Source organism: Pseudomyrmex gracilis, unplaced genomic scaffold (genome assembly GCF_002006095.1).
Source record: "Pseudomyrmex gracilis isolate BER0280 unplaced genomic scaffold, ASM200609v1 scaffold_93, whole genome shotgun sequence".
NCBI classification, from domain to species: domain Eukaryota; kingdom Metazoa; phylum Arthropoda; class Insecta; order Hymenoptera; family Formicidae; genus Pseudomyrmex; species Pseudomyrmex gracilis.
In genome coordinates, this window is record NW_018020677.1 from 585533 (window position 1) to 604298 (window position 18766).

At 41.2% G+C, this 18766-nt stretch overlaps 1 protein-coding gene across 1 annotated transcript; it reads left to right on the forward strand.

Annotated features, from left to right (window-relative positions):
- Positions 1-2345: 2345 nt before the first annotated feature.
- On the forward strand, positions 2346-12619 carry LOC109855601. The gene is made up of 7 exons (XM_020430046.1): positions 2346-2594; positions 3139-3353; positions 4711-8648; positions 9304-9359; positions 9923-10592; positions 10894-11008; positions 11202-12619. Exons 1-7 carry the CDS (start codon positions 2509-2511, stop codon positions 11396-11398), a joined length of 5277 nt encoding a protein of 1758 aa, XP_020285635.1. The 5' UTR covers positions 2346-2508; the 3' UTR covers positions 11399-12619.
- Positions 12620-18766: the final 6147 nt, after the last annotated feature.

The following is an 18766-nucleotide window of genomic DNA, read 5'->3' on the forward strand; positions in this document are numbered from 1 at the left end:
TTTTTTTTTTTATTTTTTTTTTTTTTTTTTTTTGGTACAAAGAATGCAAAAAAACAAAACGATATTTTTACTTCCGTTCAAAATATGCAAACGACACGTCTCTTTCAAAACGCGCACGTTGTTATTGTATGTTTTTTTCCGCAGAAAGACTGAATCATGTTTTTCAACACTCACCGCATAAGGAGAATAGCAAAATACTGGCGAAGAAGAACCACCTCATTCTTCACCAACAAGTCGTTCCTTGAAAAATCGTGCTATCTAACAACATCGTTGAACTTTAGGCGGGTGTAGGAATCGTCATTTACTTGTGCCGCACATTGGGAGGACGGAGGTCCTGGAAAAATTCACATTAAAAATTAGTCACACACGTTTCAAACGATTTTTTGATTTTTTTTTTTTTTTAAACATTTTTGCTGATTACTATTCCGTCACGTCTACTCACATATGCGTCGAAATAATTACTTTTTGAATCTGTAGCGAGTGAAATGTAGCATGTGAAATTTTTTCGTATATACCGCCAGAAGAGAAACAGCCGAAAAAAAAAAACGCAAAAATATCATCCCGTATCGGTGAATTGCATCGCAAAGGAGACGCGAATAATTGAAACGGATCTACGCCAGAAGCAACACATACTCCCACGGTCTCGCGAAATCCACCTCGATTCTATATAATCGCCGACGAATAATGTATAAATTCGCTTTCGAATCGTGCGCCGCGCTCCCGACATTTCCGTAAACCAGTAAATAACTTATGCATGAGCACGTTAGTACGAATCCTGTGCCCTCGCTGGGGCAAGAATTATATTCATATTGGCGAAATACATCGACGTTGCGTGCGGTATATCTTCTATGTTCGCTATTGTAAAATTTCCGCACGACGGTCGCGCACAATATTACTGCGACCTATGTAAATCCTTCACGCGAGAACGATCATGATGATCGTTGTAATTTCAGAATGGACCGAATTTCGTTAGGTTTCAGAATCAATAAGACTCGGATTTTTCTTTATTTTCAACTTGTGTTCTTGCAATTAGTCGTCTCTTAGTAAAATAAAACATCAATTTATTTGTTTGTGGCAACGTTTCGAGCTACTTCAGAAATTATCGCGGTGATTTACATCAAGTAGAAATTTGAGAATTTACAGAAATAATATTCTAAGCACTTTTCATCAATCAAAACAATCAAACGCAATATCACTAATAAATCTTGAGATCGAGAGAGAGAGAGAGAGAGAGAGAGAGAGAGAGAGAGAGAGAGAGAGAGAGAGAAGGGGAGAGATGATTTGCGGAAATTTGATGGATTAATTTACATTTTGTTAATATTGACAATAATAAATTGTTTGATTGAGATACATAAAAGGCTGACACACGACGCACAAATAATAGATACATTATTCACCGCAATATTCATCACTATATAAAATACAATAATTATTGCCGCGTTTGCGGCTCATCATTAATTTTCCATTGTTAAACTTGAAAACGCTATAATATTATCATTATCAATAAATAAAATCCAGTTTATGTCACAGACAGTTCATGTTGTATAATCGAGTGGAATTAAACGCCATTAATAAATCTATTACGATCAAAGACGTGTTTCTTTCGTCGAACTTTTATTTATATTTTTAATTAAAAAAAAAAAAAAAAAAATAGACAAAATAATCCGCGAAGTACGCGTAAAAATTCACATCACGCGTTTGACTCCGTCATTACTTCGTTACGTGTTTGTTTATTTCAGATAAATTTGACGTCCCTCCCCTTCCCCCTCGCAACATACTTCCGCCACGGTGCCGCTAAGTGCCTAATTATTCGCTCGATCCCGAGCGCTCATATAATTAACAAATAGAATAATTAATTATTACCGTAACACGAGCCAATAACGTCGCTCATCGTCAACCATCTGCTGCCCCCGGTACATTGATAAATCCATTATCTCTCGGAGCGCGAGCCCGCGCGCTGAAGTACCTCCTGGGAACTCGTTTCTTTTTCGATGCGCCGAAACGAGTACTCCCGCGTATCTCGATCGCGCGTTAAAAAAAAAAGTCCGTTGCGATTGCGAGCCGTGATTAGAATCGAACGTGTGTGCGCGTAGTTCCGGAACTACGCATTGTTTCCCGAAGCCCGTGTTTGTTTTTTTGCGTATTTGCGTATCACCGATATCGCGTGATGGATATAAACCGGCGCGCGAGTTTTCGTAACCACGTTCGACTGGACGCCATTACTGGTGCGTCACATCTCGATCGCGACACGTGACAATCGATAACAGTCGATAGTACCGATGATCGATCGAGATTGAGAATAAGGCGGCGTCCCTGTTGCTTCCCGCGCAAATGTCAGATTTTCTTTGTCAATTCGAAACGCGGAACTAGTGCGGGAGCAAGTTGTTGAGGATCGTTTCTCCGTCACGTGAGGACTCGTATACTTCGAGATAAAAGCTATCATCCAGCTCTCGCGACGCAAGGCTTCTTCGCACGTTAACGAGAAGAAAAACTAAACTGAAACACGCGATGGCAGATCAAAACCGGACTATTGACATCGATCGGCTCTCCGACGCGGTGCACAGTTTACGAAAATCCTTGGAATGTACGATTTGGTAAGCGCAAATACACAAACGTGTCTATTTAGATTGTTGTTGAAGATGTAATCGAATCTTACTCGAACCTACTTGTGTCTCGCATAGTCACCGTTATGTAAGTTTTTACGTGTAATGATTGTGGTGTAAGGTTATATAGGTTAGGATTTCAAAAGAATGCAGCAAGTACACATATATATGTGTGTTGTACGTATATATTATACGGCACATGTTGCACTTTTTTTTTTTGCAAAGAAATAGGTTGACTACAAAATTGTGTTAAGCAGTTATTAATTCTCGATCGATTGCATGTTTAAAACATGCAATTAATCAGAATTAAACAACTGGAGAAGAGAGATGTCAAATTTTTATCTGAAATAAATGTTTAAAACATAACTTTTTGTGAAAAGCATGTAAATAACATGCAAATGAATTATGTATGTATTAGCAACTGTATTTTATATAAGGCTAAAAAACCAATTTGTTTTTTTTTATATAGAATAGAAAGTCTGAATTGGCACTTCACAGAACATATAAGCAATCACCAATTTTGCATTTGTTTCAGCTTGGAGTTTATAAAAGATCCAATTAAAACAAGATGTGGCCATTCGTTTTGTAAGGCGTGCATATGGAAAGTCTTGCAGACAAAAAAGACAACTTGTCCGCTGTGTCAGAAGAGTCTCACCAGACGCAACGTATCCAAAGATGATCACATGCAGACCTGTATCGAGAGGTTCACAAAACTAGTCTCTGCCATACAAGCTGACACCAACATAGACAGTAAGTACAAAGAGCTCTTCAGTTCTATTCGCTTTGATTAATTCATTCTGTGAGATGTTGTGCTGATCGCTCAAAGTATAAAAATGTAGAATTATAAAGTAACATAGATTATATATAACTCTTCTGGAAAATAATGTGACAAATTGCTTTTATCACAAGAACGCTTTGATATTAAGCGAGTCAAATCAAGGGAATTCGTTTCAATAATAAATGGCTGTAATATAGTTTTTCTTTTTTATTTTGCAACAGCTATTGATCTGCATTATTTTATTCAGTTGTAAGAGAAGGTTGAAAGCACAGATGCGCTGTAAAACTACATTAAGTAAGGTCAGCACTATCTTCTTCTTGGCGCACACAGAGCGGAGAGAGCACACAGGCCTGAAAAATTTAATTCTCAATACTCTAAGGTGGCTTGATTCGCGCTATAGAGAAAGCTTAATGTTTTATGATACCCTGAAGTTTGGATATCACGTATCTCTCCAACATTATCCAGGTTCTTGAAAGTTTAAAAATTTTCCCCCACTGAGACGGAACTTTTCTTTATATTTCTGCTTATTATCTTTTACAGAATTTTATTTAAACATGTTTGCTTTTTTGTTTTATCGAATTTTGAGAATATTCCGCATAATATTTCAAAATGTAATTTGATTAAAAAAAAAAAAAAAAAATTGCGCGCGTCAGATAAGTCAAGATTTGTATCGGAATGTTTTTGATCTGTGTGCGAAAAGTCGTTACAGTTGTTTGTGTTTTAAGTTTCTCCACTAACTCGTTTCAATTTCTTTAAACAACCTTGCGATATTATCAATAAAGATTCGCTGTATCACAGTTTTCAGTGGATAAGATAATCACGGATAAGATAGTGATATATATATATAAAAAAAGAGATTAAGATTTTTCATTTAGTCCTCATTGCAATTTTTTTCTCAATTATATGTTTATCTTTAGTTCAATCTTTTGTAATGTAAAATGAAGTAATATGCAAGTACACATCTGTGTGGGATGACCGTTAAATAATAATTAACTTTTTGTTTTAAAAAATATAAGACAGTAATTATTTAATGGTCACTAAATACTTGCATTATTTTATTTTCTATTTTATTTTCTATTTTATTTTACAATGTGAAAAATATATGCGCGCAAATGTATCTAATGACTGTTAGACAAATTATTTTCGAAAAACACAATTGCGCACAATCTGTCTGTTGTGTACCGAGTTGTTATTGCAAAAAAAAAAAACGATTGTTCTCTCATAACTTGCGGATAAAATTCAATTCTTTAGTAAAACATCATCCAAAGTAAACGGGACGTTATCTCTGAGTGTCTGCGATAAAGTTTGGATCATATATCCGTGTTGCAGTACTATCGCACTTGAAGCATCCGCGCGACACAAGAGAAAGCTGCTCTTATACAGATATTAGCGAATCTAACAAAAAAAAATCGTCGCACAGATCGTCCGCTCGTCAAGCGAGCGCAAATTCAAACAGACAAACGGATAAAGCGTCGACGAGTCGGAAAATCGAACATGATGATAATAACTCGCGAGACGAATTACTGAGCCAAGTGGCGTTGTCGGATCCTCCCGTTGCTAATCATTTATCTGTCGAGAATGACGACAATTACTGCAAGCCGGACGTTAAAGTTCGCACGTGGTTGCATAGTTTTTCCGGAGAATCGACCGCTGAATTGGAAGAACGAGACGCGAACGAGACGCGCGTAACCGAAGACGAGACCAGTTCGGTAGCCGACAATAACAGTAAGTCGAGCAGAAACAGCGAAATGCGTCTCGTTAAGGGCAGGAGATCGAATCGCGGTAGAAAACGGAAGAACAGTTCGGAGCGCTCCGACGACAAGGAGGACAATGCGTCCCGAACTGAATCAGAAACGCAAAAGCCCGGCGAGGAGAAGGATATCGATTTCTATTCGAGCGGGTTGAAGTATAGCAAGATTCACGCTAAAATACGGAAGAGAGAGAATAAGAGGGACGAGATCGAGGAGAAGAGATCGAACGTCGATGAGGCAAGCAAGCAAGATGAGAGCGCGACAGACGCGTCCGATCGTGCGAACACGTCGTCCGCGAACTGGTCCCGCGTGATCGAATTCGGAAAAGAGATGCGCGACAAAAAGAAAAAGGTGAAGAAGCTGAACGTGCATACCGAAAAGAACAAACCGAAGATACTGGAGAGCATCGTTCTAACGCCAAAGAGCAAGATCGATCCGGCCAGATTGCCGACTCGCAAAACGGATGGGAGTCAATCCACGTGCAGAAACGAGACAAATGCGTTCGAATCGATGGGAGACGGGGGGACGAACAGAAGACGGGACGCGGGTGATAGAAGTCTTCGCGTATCGACTCCGTTGAAGCAACCGAAAATTATCAGGGACGTGACCAACACCTCGACATCGGATCACTCGGCGTTGGAAACGTCTTACATCACGCTGGAGGAGAACAGGAAGATACGCATAGTGAATCTGAACAACGATCAGGTGAACGAGATTCTCGGCTTCGGGGTCGATAAAGATCAAAGTCAAAATCAACGCGCGCCAATTGATCATCTGTCGCAATCGCCGAGCAAACTCAGAGTGCTCACGCCGGAGAAGGTCAACGAACAAGCGGATCGCGGCGCGAGAAAAACCATCGATTGCAATCGAAGCGCGTTACGCACATCGGCCGAAGATCAGAATCTCGGATCTCAGGAGAGAGACGACGGTGACATCGCTTCGAGAACATCGGGCGAGATCGAGTTTCATGGAATGCGAACACCGAAGAAGTCTAGATTGTCGTTGAGGAGAAAACTGACGACCGACGACAACAAGAACGTCGACTCGCCAGCTGAGAGATCGCACGAGAAACACGTGATTGACGATCGCGTCGATTCGCCGGAAAACGTAGCGGCGCCGGATCGATTAGCGCGCGCGCGACGTAACGTGAGCACGCAGATCGATGAGGATCAGCCTCCGCGAGCCGTTCGAAGTGCGACAATTGCCACCACGTCTTCGTCTTTGAGAAGCAAAGACGAAGACGATCGCGGAATCGTTCGCCGGGATGAGAGACTCGTTAGCGATCTCAGATCCGGCAGATCGAAGAGATTGAGAAGATCGAAGACTCCGGAACGCGATTTCCGCGTGAGATTCGTACAGCTGGGATCGATGAACAGACGACGTCAGACGAAGTATTATTATCTGGGCAAAATAAACCGCGAACGTTTGTTGGCGGCGGAAATCGGGAACGTTACGGTGTACAATATGCAGCAATCGATCAGCAAATCCGAGATAAAGTACGTTGCGAACAAGTCGCTAAGCCGCGCGACATCTCCGTTAAACGATTCGCAGGAATCGGTGATCGCGATGGAAACTGCGCGGTGCTTCCTCGCAAAAAGCTCGAATCGCGCCATCGAAAACCCGGAATTATCGGCGTCATCTTCCGCGTGCGGAATCGCGGCGGCTACTTCGACACCGAGAATAGATATCGATCGGACGACAAGCCGCTCTTCAATCGACGCAAATGCGCGATCGAACGAACCGATCGAGGATAAGGAAAACAAGCGATGTTCTAAAATACTTCGCGATGATCTCGTCGGAAATGCGATTCGGGATATATCGTGCGTTTCCTTGCGGAGTTCCGTTCGAATTCTGTCACCGGACAAGGATTCGCAGCTCAAGTTTTTAGACACGGACTCGCCGATGAGCCAGCGCGCGTTCAAGCGCGGAACTTCGACGCATCACCGACGATCCGTCGAAAACATCGCGGAAGATTACTTTTCTGACAAAGAACAGTCAACCGTCGCGACGTTCGCGAGCAAGAAGCAAGATTCGTCTTCTTCGGAAATCTTTGAAAAGAAAAAAAAGAGAAAGAGATGCATCACCATCGAAGGAAAATTTGAGGACGTCGAGTCTGGCAACGATCTCAGCGGCGACGTGGTCGACGACCTCCGATCCACGAACGATCGCAACGGACGCGATAAATCATCCAAGGACGTAAAATCGGACGTGGACGCGAATAAAAGACGCCGTTTGAGTTCTGCGGACGACAAAGCGATCGTCGATTCTGACGAGCGGAGAGCGCTCGTTCATAAAAAGTTTAGAAGAATAATAAGAATTCCTAGCTCGGAATCGGAATCGCCGGTAAATTGTTGTCCCGCGCGCGACGATCGCGAATTTGATCAAGCGTCGCCCGCGAATGTTGTAGCGCGAAGTTTGAGAGATAGAGAGACGAATCCGTCAGAAGAACCTGTTCGGAACGTACTCGAAAACCGGAACGGAGAGCGCAACGAGAAGATAACATCGAGGAGAAGCAGCGCCGAGACGATAATACGAATTCCGTGCGACGAGGAATCGGCAAGCTCTTATCAATCGTCTCGCTTGGCGAACGAAGAGAATAACGTCGCGAATCAGAATAGTTGCGCGACGAAAGAATCGCAAATGTTCGAGAGCAACAGCATATTCCACTCGGACAATTTGGAATATATCATTGAGGAGTCGTTGAACAGATGCGTCAAAGCGCCGGATAAATTCTCGAACAACGATATCATAAACAGAGTGCTGCAGATCGATCGCCAAAGCAATTCCGACGCGCGTCACTCGCCGAACGACGGAACGCGTCAAAGGGACGAGACCGGCGGCGGCGGGGGTTACTTGCTGCAGGACAATTTCGACGAGATCATCGCAAACGTCGAACTGCCGCAAAGCGAGAAGATGACACCGAGTAGTTTGCGCGCGGATTCGAATCGCGCGAGACAGAAAACGTCAAAGTGTCCCGCGATGACGGATGAGTCATCGCGCGGCGCCGCCACGCAGGAGATGATACCTGTGATGTCCGCGTCGAGCCACGACATTTTCGAGCAGAGCGATTCTATCAACGATCGCAACGTTGACAGACCAGTCGGCGCCTCGGGAAATTCGAACAAGGAAAACGTCGCGCTCGGTCGGAAAAGTTACGCGACCGACGACGTTTCTTCCGACAGAAAGATCAAGCACGGGAAGGAAAAGTCGTTTGATCGCGGCGACGGTGTCTGGATCGACGCGGAGCGACACGGCGTCGACAACGTAACCGCCGCGCAAAATCGAAATCTGTCTGACGATCAGTCGAAGGATTCTCAAAACGACTCGATCATGAACGTCACTCGCGATCAGCTTCGTCTGCAGATCTTCGAGGAGGATCTGTTCGGCGTAATATCGAGCAGAAGTCCGACGAAGGCGACGACCACGCGGGATGATGCGGATCTGCTTCAAGAGGCGAGCACTCCGAGGCGGGAGAAACGAAGGGATTTGCAAGACAAAAATGTATTGTCGCCAAAGGTAAGTGTTCGCTTTGCAAAAAAGTTGCTCGCTTGTCTAATTTCGAATCAATATGTGGAAAATAGTTGCCCAAATGCAATCGCGCTTGAATCTCGAGTCGATTTCTCTCACTGTTTCGATAAGACATTTTTTTGTGAGAAATTTCCCCGTTTAATTTTTGGTCACAAATAGAAAAAAAAAAATAAGTATCTTTCTCTCGATCGAAGAAAACGAAATTTTTACCTCGTCGAGACAATTTATAATTGGTCTATAAATTTTTTCTCTCGCATATTAGCAAGACTTTGCATAATGTTAAATAACGCAATATCGCTGTGCGCGGAGTGGGATTCCACTAAATCTCTGTCTCGCGACATTGTACGTTTTTTTTTTTTTTTTTTTTTCTTAGCGCGTGTATTCACGTCAGCTGCGTGAAATTAGAGGAGCGGTCCATTATATGGAAATGGTCGAGAATTGTGGAATAGCCTGTTGCATATATATATATATCCGCGACCTTCGCGCTCTTCGCGGGGGTCCTGAGCGCGTTTGCCATTTATAATCTCGCTTAATTCAGTTTAACCTCCGTTATTTACGTCCGCGATACATTTCGAATCTCTCGAGGAGAGTCCATTTTTTTTCTTTTTACCGAACGAGGATCACATGGCATTTTTAAACGCAGGAACAAGCCGAGGAGAACGACGTTGTGGAGAACACTCCCGAGTCCAAGATGAAGAAGTAAGTAGTCGCGAGTTTCAAGTCTTTTTCTTTCTTATATGCTCTCCGCGAGTACGCGCTTTTGCTAGTTGGGTAATGTGCTCTCGCCCGAATATCACGAGTATACGCTGTCGCGTAATTCACAAAAAAACGAGCGACTCTCTCCTATTACTATTTCAATTAAAATTTAAAACAGAACAAAGTAAAAGACAAGAATGATAAAATATTATCAGTCGTTGAAAATGTAAAAAATGTAAAAAAATATTAGCAATCGTCAAATGTAAAAAAAAACTTTTTTCACGACACGCTGCTGCATAATTCACAAGCAGAACTGTGTGACTCTCTCTTCTATTTATGTTTAGATTGAAATATAACAGAAACAAAATAAGAGATTGAAAATGATAAAATAATTAAGTGTAGAAAAAGAATTTGTTTGCACAATATTTACACGCACATGAGATTGTTGTTAAATAATTGACACTTCTTTCTTGTAACGCGTTTCTCAAGTTAGTTTCGCCTGACTAGAAAACAAATGTGCGTTCTGCGTTTCGAAATTTACAAGATGTTCATTACTGACGTTGTAGAAGTGGAAGTAGAAGCTTCGGAACGCTCGAGTCGAGAAGAAACATATCCCTGTCGTTTATGACGCCGAAATCCACCGATCGCGCGCCGGTTTCGGTGCCGAACACGCCTGTTCTCGAGAAAATTCCGCTCTGTCAAAGCACGCCGAGAGATGGCCACCTTGACGTACTCACGGGAAACAGAAGAACCGAGCTCGCCGCGACACGCGGTCTTGTTTCGCCGACGATCGGCAGAACGCCGGAAGACAATCGGCAAATCCGATCCGCCAAAGAAACAACACCGTGTGTCGTGTGCAGCTCTCTGACAGTAACTCAAACGAAAGCGGTGAAAGACTTCGCGGCCGAGTACAAGCTGAGGTTCGCGGATCGGTTCGATCCCAAGATAATAACGCACGTTATCGTGAACACCACCGGAAAGGAGAACGCGGCGAAGAGCACATTGAAGTATCTGCAGGGCGTAGCCCATCGGAAGTGGATAGTCAGTTACAGATGGGTCGAGGATTGCGTGAGGAAACAGAAAATACTGGACGAGGAACCGTACGAAGCCACGACGTTCTGCGACGGCATCTTTCCCGCTCCGCGAAAGTCCAGACTACGGGAAACAAATCTCTTCGAAGGCTTCGTCTTCGTTTGCATCGGACCGTACGACAACGTTACACCGGCCGAGTATCAGGTCGGTTCTCGCTCGAATTTTGACGCTTTTGAAAAAAAAAAAAAATGCGGATAAACCGCGTAAGAGTTACGCGCATCTGGAATTGTTAGACGCGGAAATGATAAATTTTACTATCACGTACGTTCACTATTAATTTCTGCGAAGACCGCAACGCGGGGAGAGATTCTTTTTTTTGGTTGAAAATGATTTATTGTGGACCGGAAAAGTTTTATTTGCGGTTTCAGCGCTAAGGCGTCGCGCCATTTCAAGTTGGATTTCGGCCAAATTCGTCAATGTGAGATTTTGTCTCTGATTTTTTTAGGACTTGTTACTCGCCACCGGAGCTATGGTGGTTGACTCCCTCGACGATCTCGATAAGAAGGAAGGGTTGAAAGGTATACTGATCCAAGACGATGCTTATGATAATAAAGTTATCGGTAAGTGATTGTCATGGAAACATGAACAAATTATAAATTATTATTATTTCCGTTCTCTCAGAAGCATCGGTGATGCACACTTTCATGTGCAAAGAAGTGTTTGCTGTTTGTACATAAAATTGACATAAAATAATTTTTCGAGAAGCGAGAAGATTTTGTTTAATCTTTTTAATTTTTTTTTTTTTTGTAATAGAAAATTGGTACCGAACTGTCAAAGCAGCACCAATTCTGGTCGATTGGATAGTGGATTGTATCGGTCGTTACAAATTGCTTAAGCTCGCGTCCTATATCCATTTTATATCGCCGCAAGATTGTTACGCTCTTGGTTATCCGCGCGATCTCTTAGAGGATGAAGAGTACAGCGACGACGATTTGTTAATTATCAAGTAGCGTAGGATCGTTGCGTCCAAGTGTTTGAATATTCGAGATCAGACTTCACAGATTAGCGAAGTTATAAATCCACGTTAATTCGAAGTAACAAATTTCGCTTCAGGTTCAGATTCAAGTTCGGATTTTTACGTTGAATTCTCCCTTTGTTATTTTGTATATCTAACGCATTTTCTAATAAGCGTTTCTTTACAAGCGGTATAAAAAGTTGCAATTGTTTTGTCGTTAAGATATTGTTGAGAGGTATTACTGATAATGTAACTTCATGTGTGTGAAAGCATTTACACGCCACTTCCTGTAGAATGTTCCTGAACTTATTTTTGTAGAAAAAAAAAGTTGCAATCCTCAGAACATTGAGTTAGATTCAACGGATATAAGAGATCTGGACAATCTGTTGTCTTTGTTTTTGAATATTTTAAGTAACGCGCAATTAACTGTTATCCGAATACTTGGATGCTCGGATAATGCCAGATTCGAACAAATTTTTGAGAGGGACCCTGATAAAGAGGTATATTTTGTGTTTACATCAGGAGAACGAAATACAAATTTATAATTTACACGTTTACATACGTTTATTTTATTCATTAAGTTTTGTTTTTCTATTAAAGTTTCCTGTTTATGTTTAATATACTCTCAGACAGATATCATGTATGTACACGGCGATAGTTTTGCAAGAAATTATTCTCTTGTATTACTTCGAAAATTTAAAAATGTGCGATATGTACATGTGTCTCCACGTTAATGTAAAAATATGTTAACACTCGTTTAGTTTTTTTGGAAATATATCTATTGATATAGGATTAATATTACTTATTTACACACACAATATTTCTATTTTTTATATATACGTTGGATACATATGTATATATATGTATAATATATATTACTATAGACTCGCGCGCGCATTATTTTACGTCTTTGTTAACACGTTTCGCACCACGTGGGCGCCACCGCACTCGTTGGACTTTTCGTTCAGGCTGTTTGATACTCATACTGTTACATACGTAAAACATATCCTTCAACAACACATCGTATAATATATTTGCATATGTACGTAAAGCACCGGTATGCGTATGTATAAATGTGTATGCGTGTGACGTTAACTGTCATTTATACATGTTTTAAATGACATTTAAAATCAATTGATTGGCGCGTATAATATATGTAACATATCGTTGAACTTTCATGTAACACACATACACATATACACACACACATACACAGCATGAACGAAATGATATATATTTGTATTTTTGTAATAAAAAAAAAAAAAAGAACACATCTGTCGATTTTGCTAAACCCAAAGTTTGTTAGTTTAAAAAAAATTCCATGTCTTCCGAGCTTACACGACTTTTCAATTTAGCCACCGGTGATCTCGGACACCGCGTTAAATGTCATCGCACGTTTCGGAGATATATATTTTTTTCACAAAACGTTTTCTACGAAAAAAACAAAAACGAAACAGCGCTATATTCACTCGGGCTTCATCACACCGAAGAGAAAAGTATCTTTGCTGCGCGATCGATCGCCGTTGTTCTCGTCGAAATTGTAAAGCCCGAACACGTCGTCATGAGGAGAAACGACAAGGAAGATGCTCGTATATTCACCCGAACACACACGTACATGCATATATTGATTTGCCCGGGACCACCTGTAGCCAACCCTCGAGCGCTACTACGCAGCCGGTTATGAATCCCGCGCAATTGCACGCAAGAAGAAAACGAATACGCGACGATAACACATACTCCCGACTTCGGTATCAATAACGCGGCGATATATGAAGTCGGAAGTTCATTCAAGTCGCGACTTTTCGCGCAGCTTTTGCGAATGTTTCTCTAGCGTAGCGCATATAACCGATTAGACCTACGTGTGTATGTGTTTTTGAAATGATGAAATGTTTTCGTTTATTGCACGTGGTGTGGTTTTTATCGCGGGGGAAAATTTATTATATTTTCTCCAATATTTGCTCGTATATAATAGACAGAGTAAACTTACAAAAAACTTTATTTCAATTTAATTACGTCTGCGCGTTAGAAGACCGGTGCAGTCAATATATTGGTTCTGAATGATTATCTGCGCGATAATCTTATAACACAGACGTACGTTTACAAGGTAAATAATACAAGAACCGGAGATCACACCTCAACATTTCATCTTATTTTAAATATACAAGATTTCAAGGAAAAAATGCCGGTCGTCTCTAAGAGACGATGATTTTTATTGCAATTTTCTCGCGGTAAAAAACACCTGATCTCTCTTCTCTCTGGAATATCGTTCCCGTTTTTTGTCATTTCTTCTGTTCCGTTTTTTTGTTATCATATCGCATAGAAAAATTGTTATCGCAATATTGACCTCGTACAATCCCCCCGAGATATTTCACTGGATTTTCTATCGAAATAGAACATTTTTTGATAGACACTTATTACACTTGTTCATTTTTTTCTCGGGGAGAGAAGGGAAGGGTGGGATTTTGCTCGTCTCTTTTTTAGCAATACCGAGATTCGATGACGTCTTTTCCCCGCGCACACGGCGCCGCCGCCACATAATGCTCCGCGCGCTTTTGAAGTTCGCCATTGTGTGCGCTCTCTGCTATACTTGTGTTTGCGAATCGCTCGCAATTGTGTGCGGCATTGAAGAAGCCCATTGTGTTTCTCACGCGACGTTACCCACTTGCGTATTATACATGTGTGTGTGTATGTGTGAATATCATGTCCATTCGTGTCGTCCGCAGAAGGTAAAATAGCAGTACATTATCGCTATTGAACGGTTCCCTTTATTAAATTGAAATCACAACACGGTGCGCTTAACAAGAGAGATAACAGGCTCTCTATCACACCTGAATCTCGCGTGTACGTATCGTGGCGCATACAGCAGAGACTTTGATCACACACACACACACACACAGATCACACACAGAGATTATGAAAAATATTTCGATATCGCGCGATTGTTGGGATATAAGATTTACATTTTTATTACGAGATTCAACACGTTGAACACGCGTTATCGATCTTCATTAACTAAACATCGACGTTTTTGTGCAGCGAGTAGCGAGCTAAAAACATTAATTATTATGGCGTTCGAAAAACACGGTTCGTACGATCGTTATTTAATTTACAGAAACTTTTAATTGCGTCAAATTTAACTCAACTTTCGCAGTACAAAGTAATAATTTGTAAACAATCTCGGAGATGAGTTTCAGTTTTGATTTTTTTGTTTTTCATCGGTTATGAATATGCAACGAACGCATATATCATCGATGATTACCCGTACTTACGCCTTGATGAACGTCCGAACCTGGCAATCAAACGCGTGTTGATTACACCGGGTCATCAATAATCACGTGCACGCCCCCCTCGCGAGCCGTAATAACGCTCATCAGACATGCTTATTCTATCATACTCTGCCGGGGTCTCTTCGTCGTTATAACGCGTCTCATGTAATAATAACGCTCGTCGCATTTCATTGCCACTAAGTGTAGGCAATTATGAGTCGCGTTTAATCACTTCGAAACACGTTGCAACGAAATTACCGCGTTATCTCTCCGCGATTGTTGTTGAAAACGTTCGATTCGGGACCTTCGCGTTTCACGTTTGCGTTGCGCCACGATACGTTTAACCGCCACTGATCTCCGCGATGTTTATTTATTTCTAAACATTTTCAAATATCGCGACTTTATTTCTGTTAAATTTATCACCGCGGACATGGCGAAATGTATAATGTAACTCTTGGACTGTGAAATTAGAAAAGATATGCTAACAAGTGTGAAAGAAGATTAAGATGGTCCTTTTGTCGTCACACACACACACACACACACAAACTCTGTTTGTGTAAAATATATAAATTATAATTCGAAAAAAGCAAGCTGCAATAACATTTCCATTTACTGCGATGAATTACTGCGGATTTCTCTGTTACTCTCGAAACAGCTCGTTTCCAGTCAGCGGAACGATGTTGCAAAATAAAAGTCGTTCTCTTTCTTTCGTTTATTTTTTAATTAAACAAAAATGCATAAAACTATCTGACATGACAGATTCTCGACAATCGTATTTTTCATAAATGCAAAATGCACTAGAATTGAAAAATAGAAACGGAAACTAAATTTTTACTGCTCTTTGTGAATTTTATTTTTAACTGATAAAAACAAAATTGAATATATCTGTATTTTGTAATTTGACCTATTCCCTACACCGAATCGAATTAACCTTTGGTCAAATCAAGTTGGCGTTTGTATTTATTTTTCTTGTTGTTTTTGTTTCCGCTGAATGTATACACGTACGTGTATATAAATGGAAAATTAAGTTGCAAATATTTTTCGCGATATTTTTTTTTGTTTTTCGAAATTTTTGGTTATACTAGCGTTATAGTTTTAATTGCACAATTTCCCGAGTATCGCAGATTTATTAAAAAAGTCTAAAAGGACCGTATTCGTTTTGCATTGTTGCGAACGATATTCGAGAGCAGTTAAATACGATAAAAAGTTTCACCTATATACTCCGTTCTGATATTTATTTTATTGGCCTCGAGGTAAAATTCTATAAAGACTATCCTGTAGACTTAGTTTTATTTGGATGAGCGCGCGCAATTCAATATATTTAAATGAATCCACTTTATAATTATCGGATAATCAATATTGGAAAACATCCGCGTCGCATTAAATAAGTTAACGAAGCCACACAAGAAGATGTGGGCTGTTCTTATCACCCGGACGATCAATATATCGAATGTATGTCACAAGTCGTGTCAATATCGGTTAATGAACTTTCTACTTCGCCTGGTAGATAAGACCGTTATCGTCGTTTTAGGAATCTTCGGCAAATATCGATACGAGAAGAAGCGCGTTCGCGTTAACACAGATTGTTGCATTATCTCGCGCGAATATTTTCGCGTGACGAATCATTGAGAGAAAAAAAGAACGCCACCCAAAGAATAAGTGAGTCCGTCGTCCGCCACAAGCACGTCATCTCGCGCGAGCAATTTCACGGAACATCGTGCATGACATCGTCCCCGCGAACAACAACGGACCGTCGTCAGAATGCGGTGGCCGAGTCGATGCTCTTTATGAGCAATTCCGTGGAAAACCGTCGCGCTTTTTATCTCTCCGGGTCCTCCTCTTGGCTTTGCGGAGCTGACGGAATCGCGGAAAAACGAATTGCCGGCCATTTGTCGTTCTCTGTCACACGTCGTTTTCTTTAATTGACAACAACATTGGAAACACACAAAAAGCACGGAAATAAGAAAACAAAAAAGTTTCGAGCTTCTCTCGCGGAGGAAGAGAAAATTTCACAAATGGCGGAAGACGCGTAATGTTTTCCCCGGTTCCGTCTCACGTGTGTGTGTCGCGTATTGTCCCACGTCTCTGTTTTGACAGGAAACAAATCGTCTCGCGGATGTCAAAAAGAAAACGACCAACGGAAAATAACAATAATAATACTTTAATGCAACAGAGAAAGAGAGAGAGATGGAGATGGAGAGAAAGAATTATTAGAAAAAGCGATGAATTATTTATGAAGAAACGCGTGCAGTAAAATAGCTGCAATAATTACGCAACTCTATACCGTCGGGAAACTAAAGTAAAAGTAAACTTCACCGTTCTTGTGTAAAATTGACTTTTTCGATTGTCTCGAATCTGTCGAACGATTGTAAAGTCATTTCCTTCGAGATCTCTTGCGAGATCTCACAATATTTTCGTAAATTAAACGAGAAAGAGAAAGAGAGAGATCCTAAACGAGAGAGAATTCGAAATATTCTCGTGCGCGAACCGATCTCTCGATAATTCGGAGACCTCTGGTAATTATATTCGAGAGGGAGAAACGTCGCGCGCGTCCCAAATCAAATTCAAACAAGAGGTCGGAGAAAATGTCCAGATAATAGCGGGTTTGTGATTTTCGAACGGGGTCATTTTCTTTCAGCGAACACAAAAGACGGAAACGCGGCAAACAACGGGGGAGAGGATGGAATTACGTGTATGCGCTTTAGATATTCGGAATGCGTCCGGGGAGAAAGATTGGAGCTCCGTCGTCCGAACACACTCAAACCTCTTCCTCTTCTTCTCCCGTTGTCGTCCGCTCACTGCCAATTAACAATGGCAAGTGCCGAGAGAGACGACCTTTCCACTCTACTAATTTGCTCTGGATTTAACTGCAGCACACTTTAGTCGCAAAGGCATTCCCCGACAAGCTGCTCGACGCCCGCGAAAATGGCTCTCGGTATCTACGTATTCGCAAATTGGTTCGCGTAACTGGACGAGACTATTTCACAGGTCGCGAGAATTCGGTGTCGCGGTCGAATCGGGAGAGAACGGAAAAAGTTAACCAGACGGAAATCCGGGACGATTGGCTCGACATGCGAATGTCGGGGGAAACTGTGGAAACTTTTTAGAAAAATTCTGCGTCCCAGAAATGTAAAAGGGTAATTTTCTGGAGTGATTCTACGCGTGTGGCAAAAATAAGAAAAATAGATCACACGTCACGTTAATAAGAAAACGCAACCGTAATTACCGACATCGCGCATAAATTAAATATCTCAACGATTAGAAAAAATGTAATAACGATTGGACACATTTATTTAACGAAATAATTAAAAACAAATATTAAACATAACAATTCTTGGTGTTTCAAATATTTTTTAAGATACGATTTTAAATATTAGTTCCCGATTACTTTACATGTATAAATATTTTGTTATAATTATTTTTTAAATAAATGTCCAATCATTGAGCTTTATATGTTTTACATTATTACTATTACCCTTGTAGGAATTGACGAACGGCCCAGTATTGGGTCAATATCGGCAAACGAGGCTCGATATTGGTACGACAGTAGTAGCCAGTACTGGGCGAATATGCTTAATGATTAGATCGAGCCAACGCTGGCTTTTAAGCTCGGCACGTTACTTACTTCCGAGATTGGTCAGATATGGATTTCAAGTATTGGCACAATGTTGCAATTTTATACTGACAAGACAATTTTAGCCAACACTGGCTAAATATTCTTAGTGGTCAGATAGGCCTAAGATCAGTAACTTAAATGACGCCAACATTGTGGCGCCAATATATTGATCGCAGGAATGATTTTCGGTAAAATTAAAGTTTGAACATTGGCTCATCCGTGGTGCCAGTATCGGGCCAGTCGTTTCGCCGGTACATGAACGACTCTTGGCGAAACTGTAAGTTAAGACATTGGACCATCCGTGGCACCAGTATCGGACCTGTTGTTTTACCAGTACAAGAACGATGCTTGGTAAGACAACAGTTTCAATATTGGTCCTGTCTTTTTGCCAATACTGGCCCAATATGAATGCCGAACACTGGTGAACAAACGGGCCAATATTGGCCCTGTCTTCTTGCCAATACTGGCCCGATATTGGCCC

Excerpts from the sequence above, each read along its gene's own strand:
- LOC109855601 (XM_020430046.1), top strand. The coding sequence starts at position 2,509 with ATGGCAGATCAAAACCGGACTATTGACATCGATCGGCTCTCCGACGCG. Across the intron at positions 3,354-4,710 it reads AGCTGACACCAACATAGACA|TACTATCGCACTTGAAGCAT; the intron begins GTAAGTACAAAG and ends TCCGTGTTGCAG. Across the intron at positions 9,360-9,922 it reads CCCGAGTCCAAGATGAAGAA|AAGTGGAAGTAGAAGCTTCG; the intron begins GTAAGTAGTCGC and ends CTGACGTTGTAG.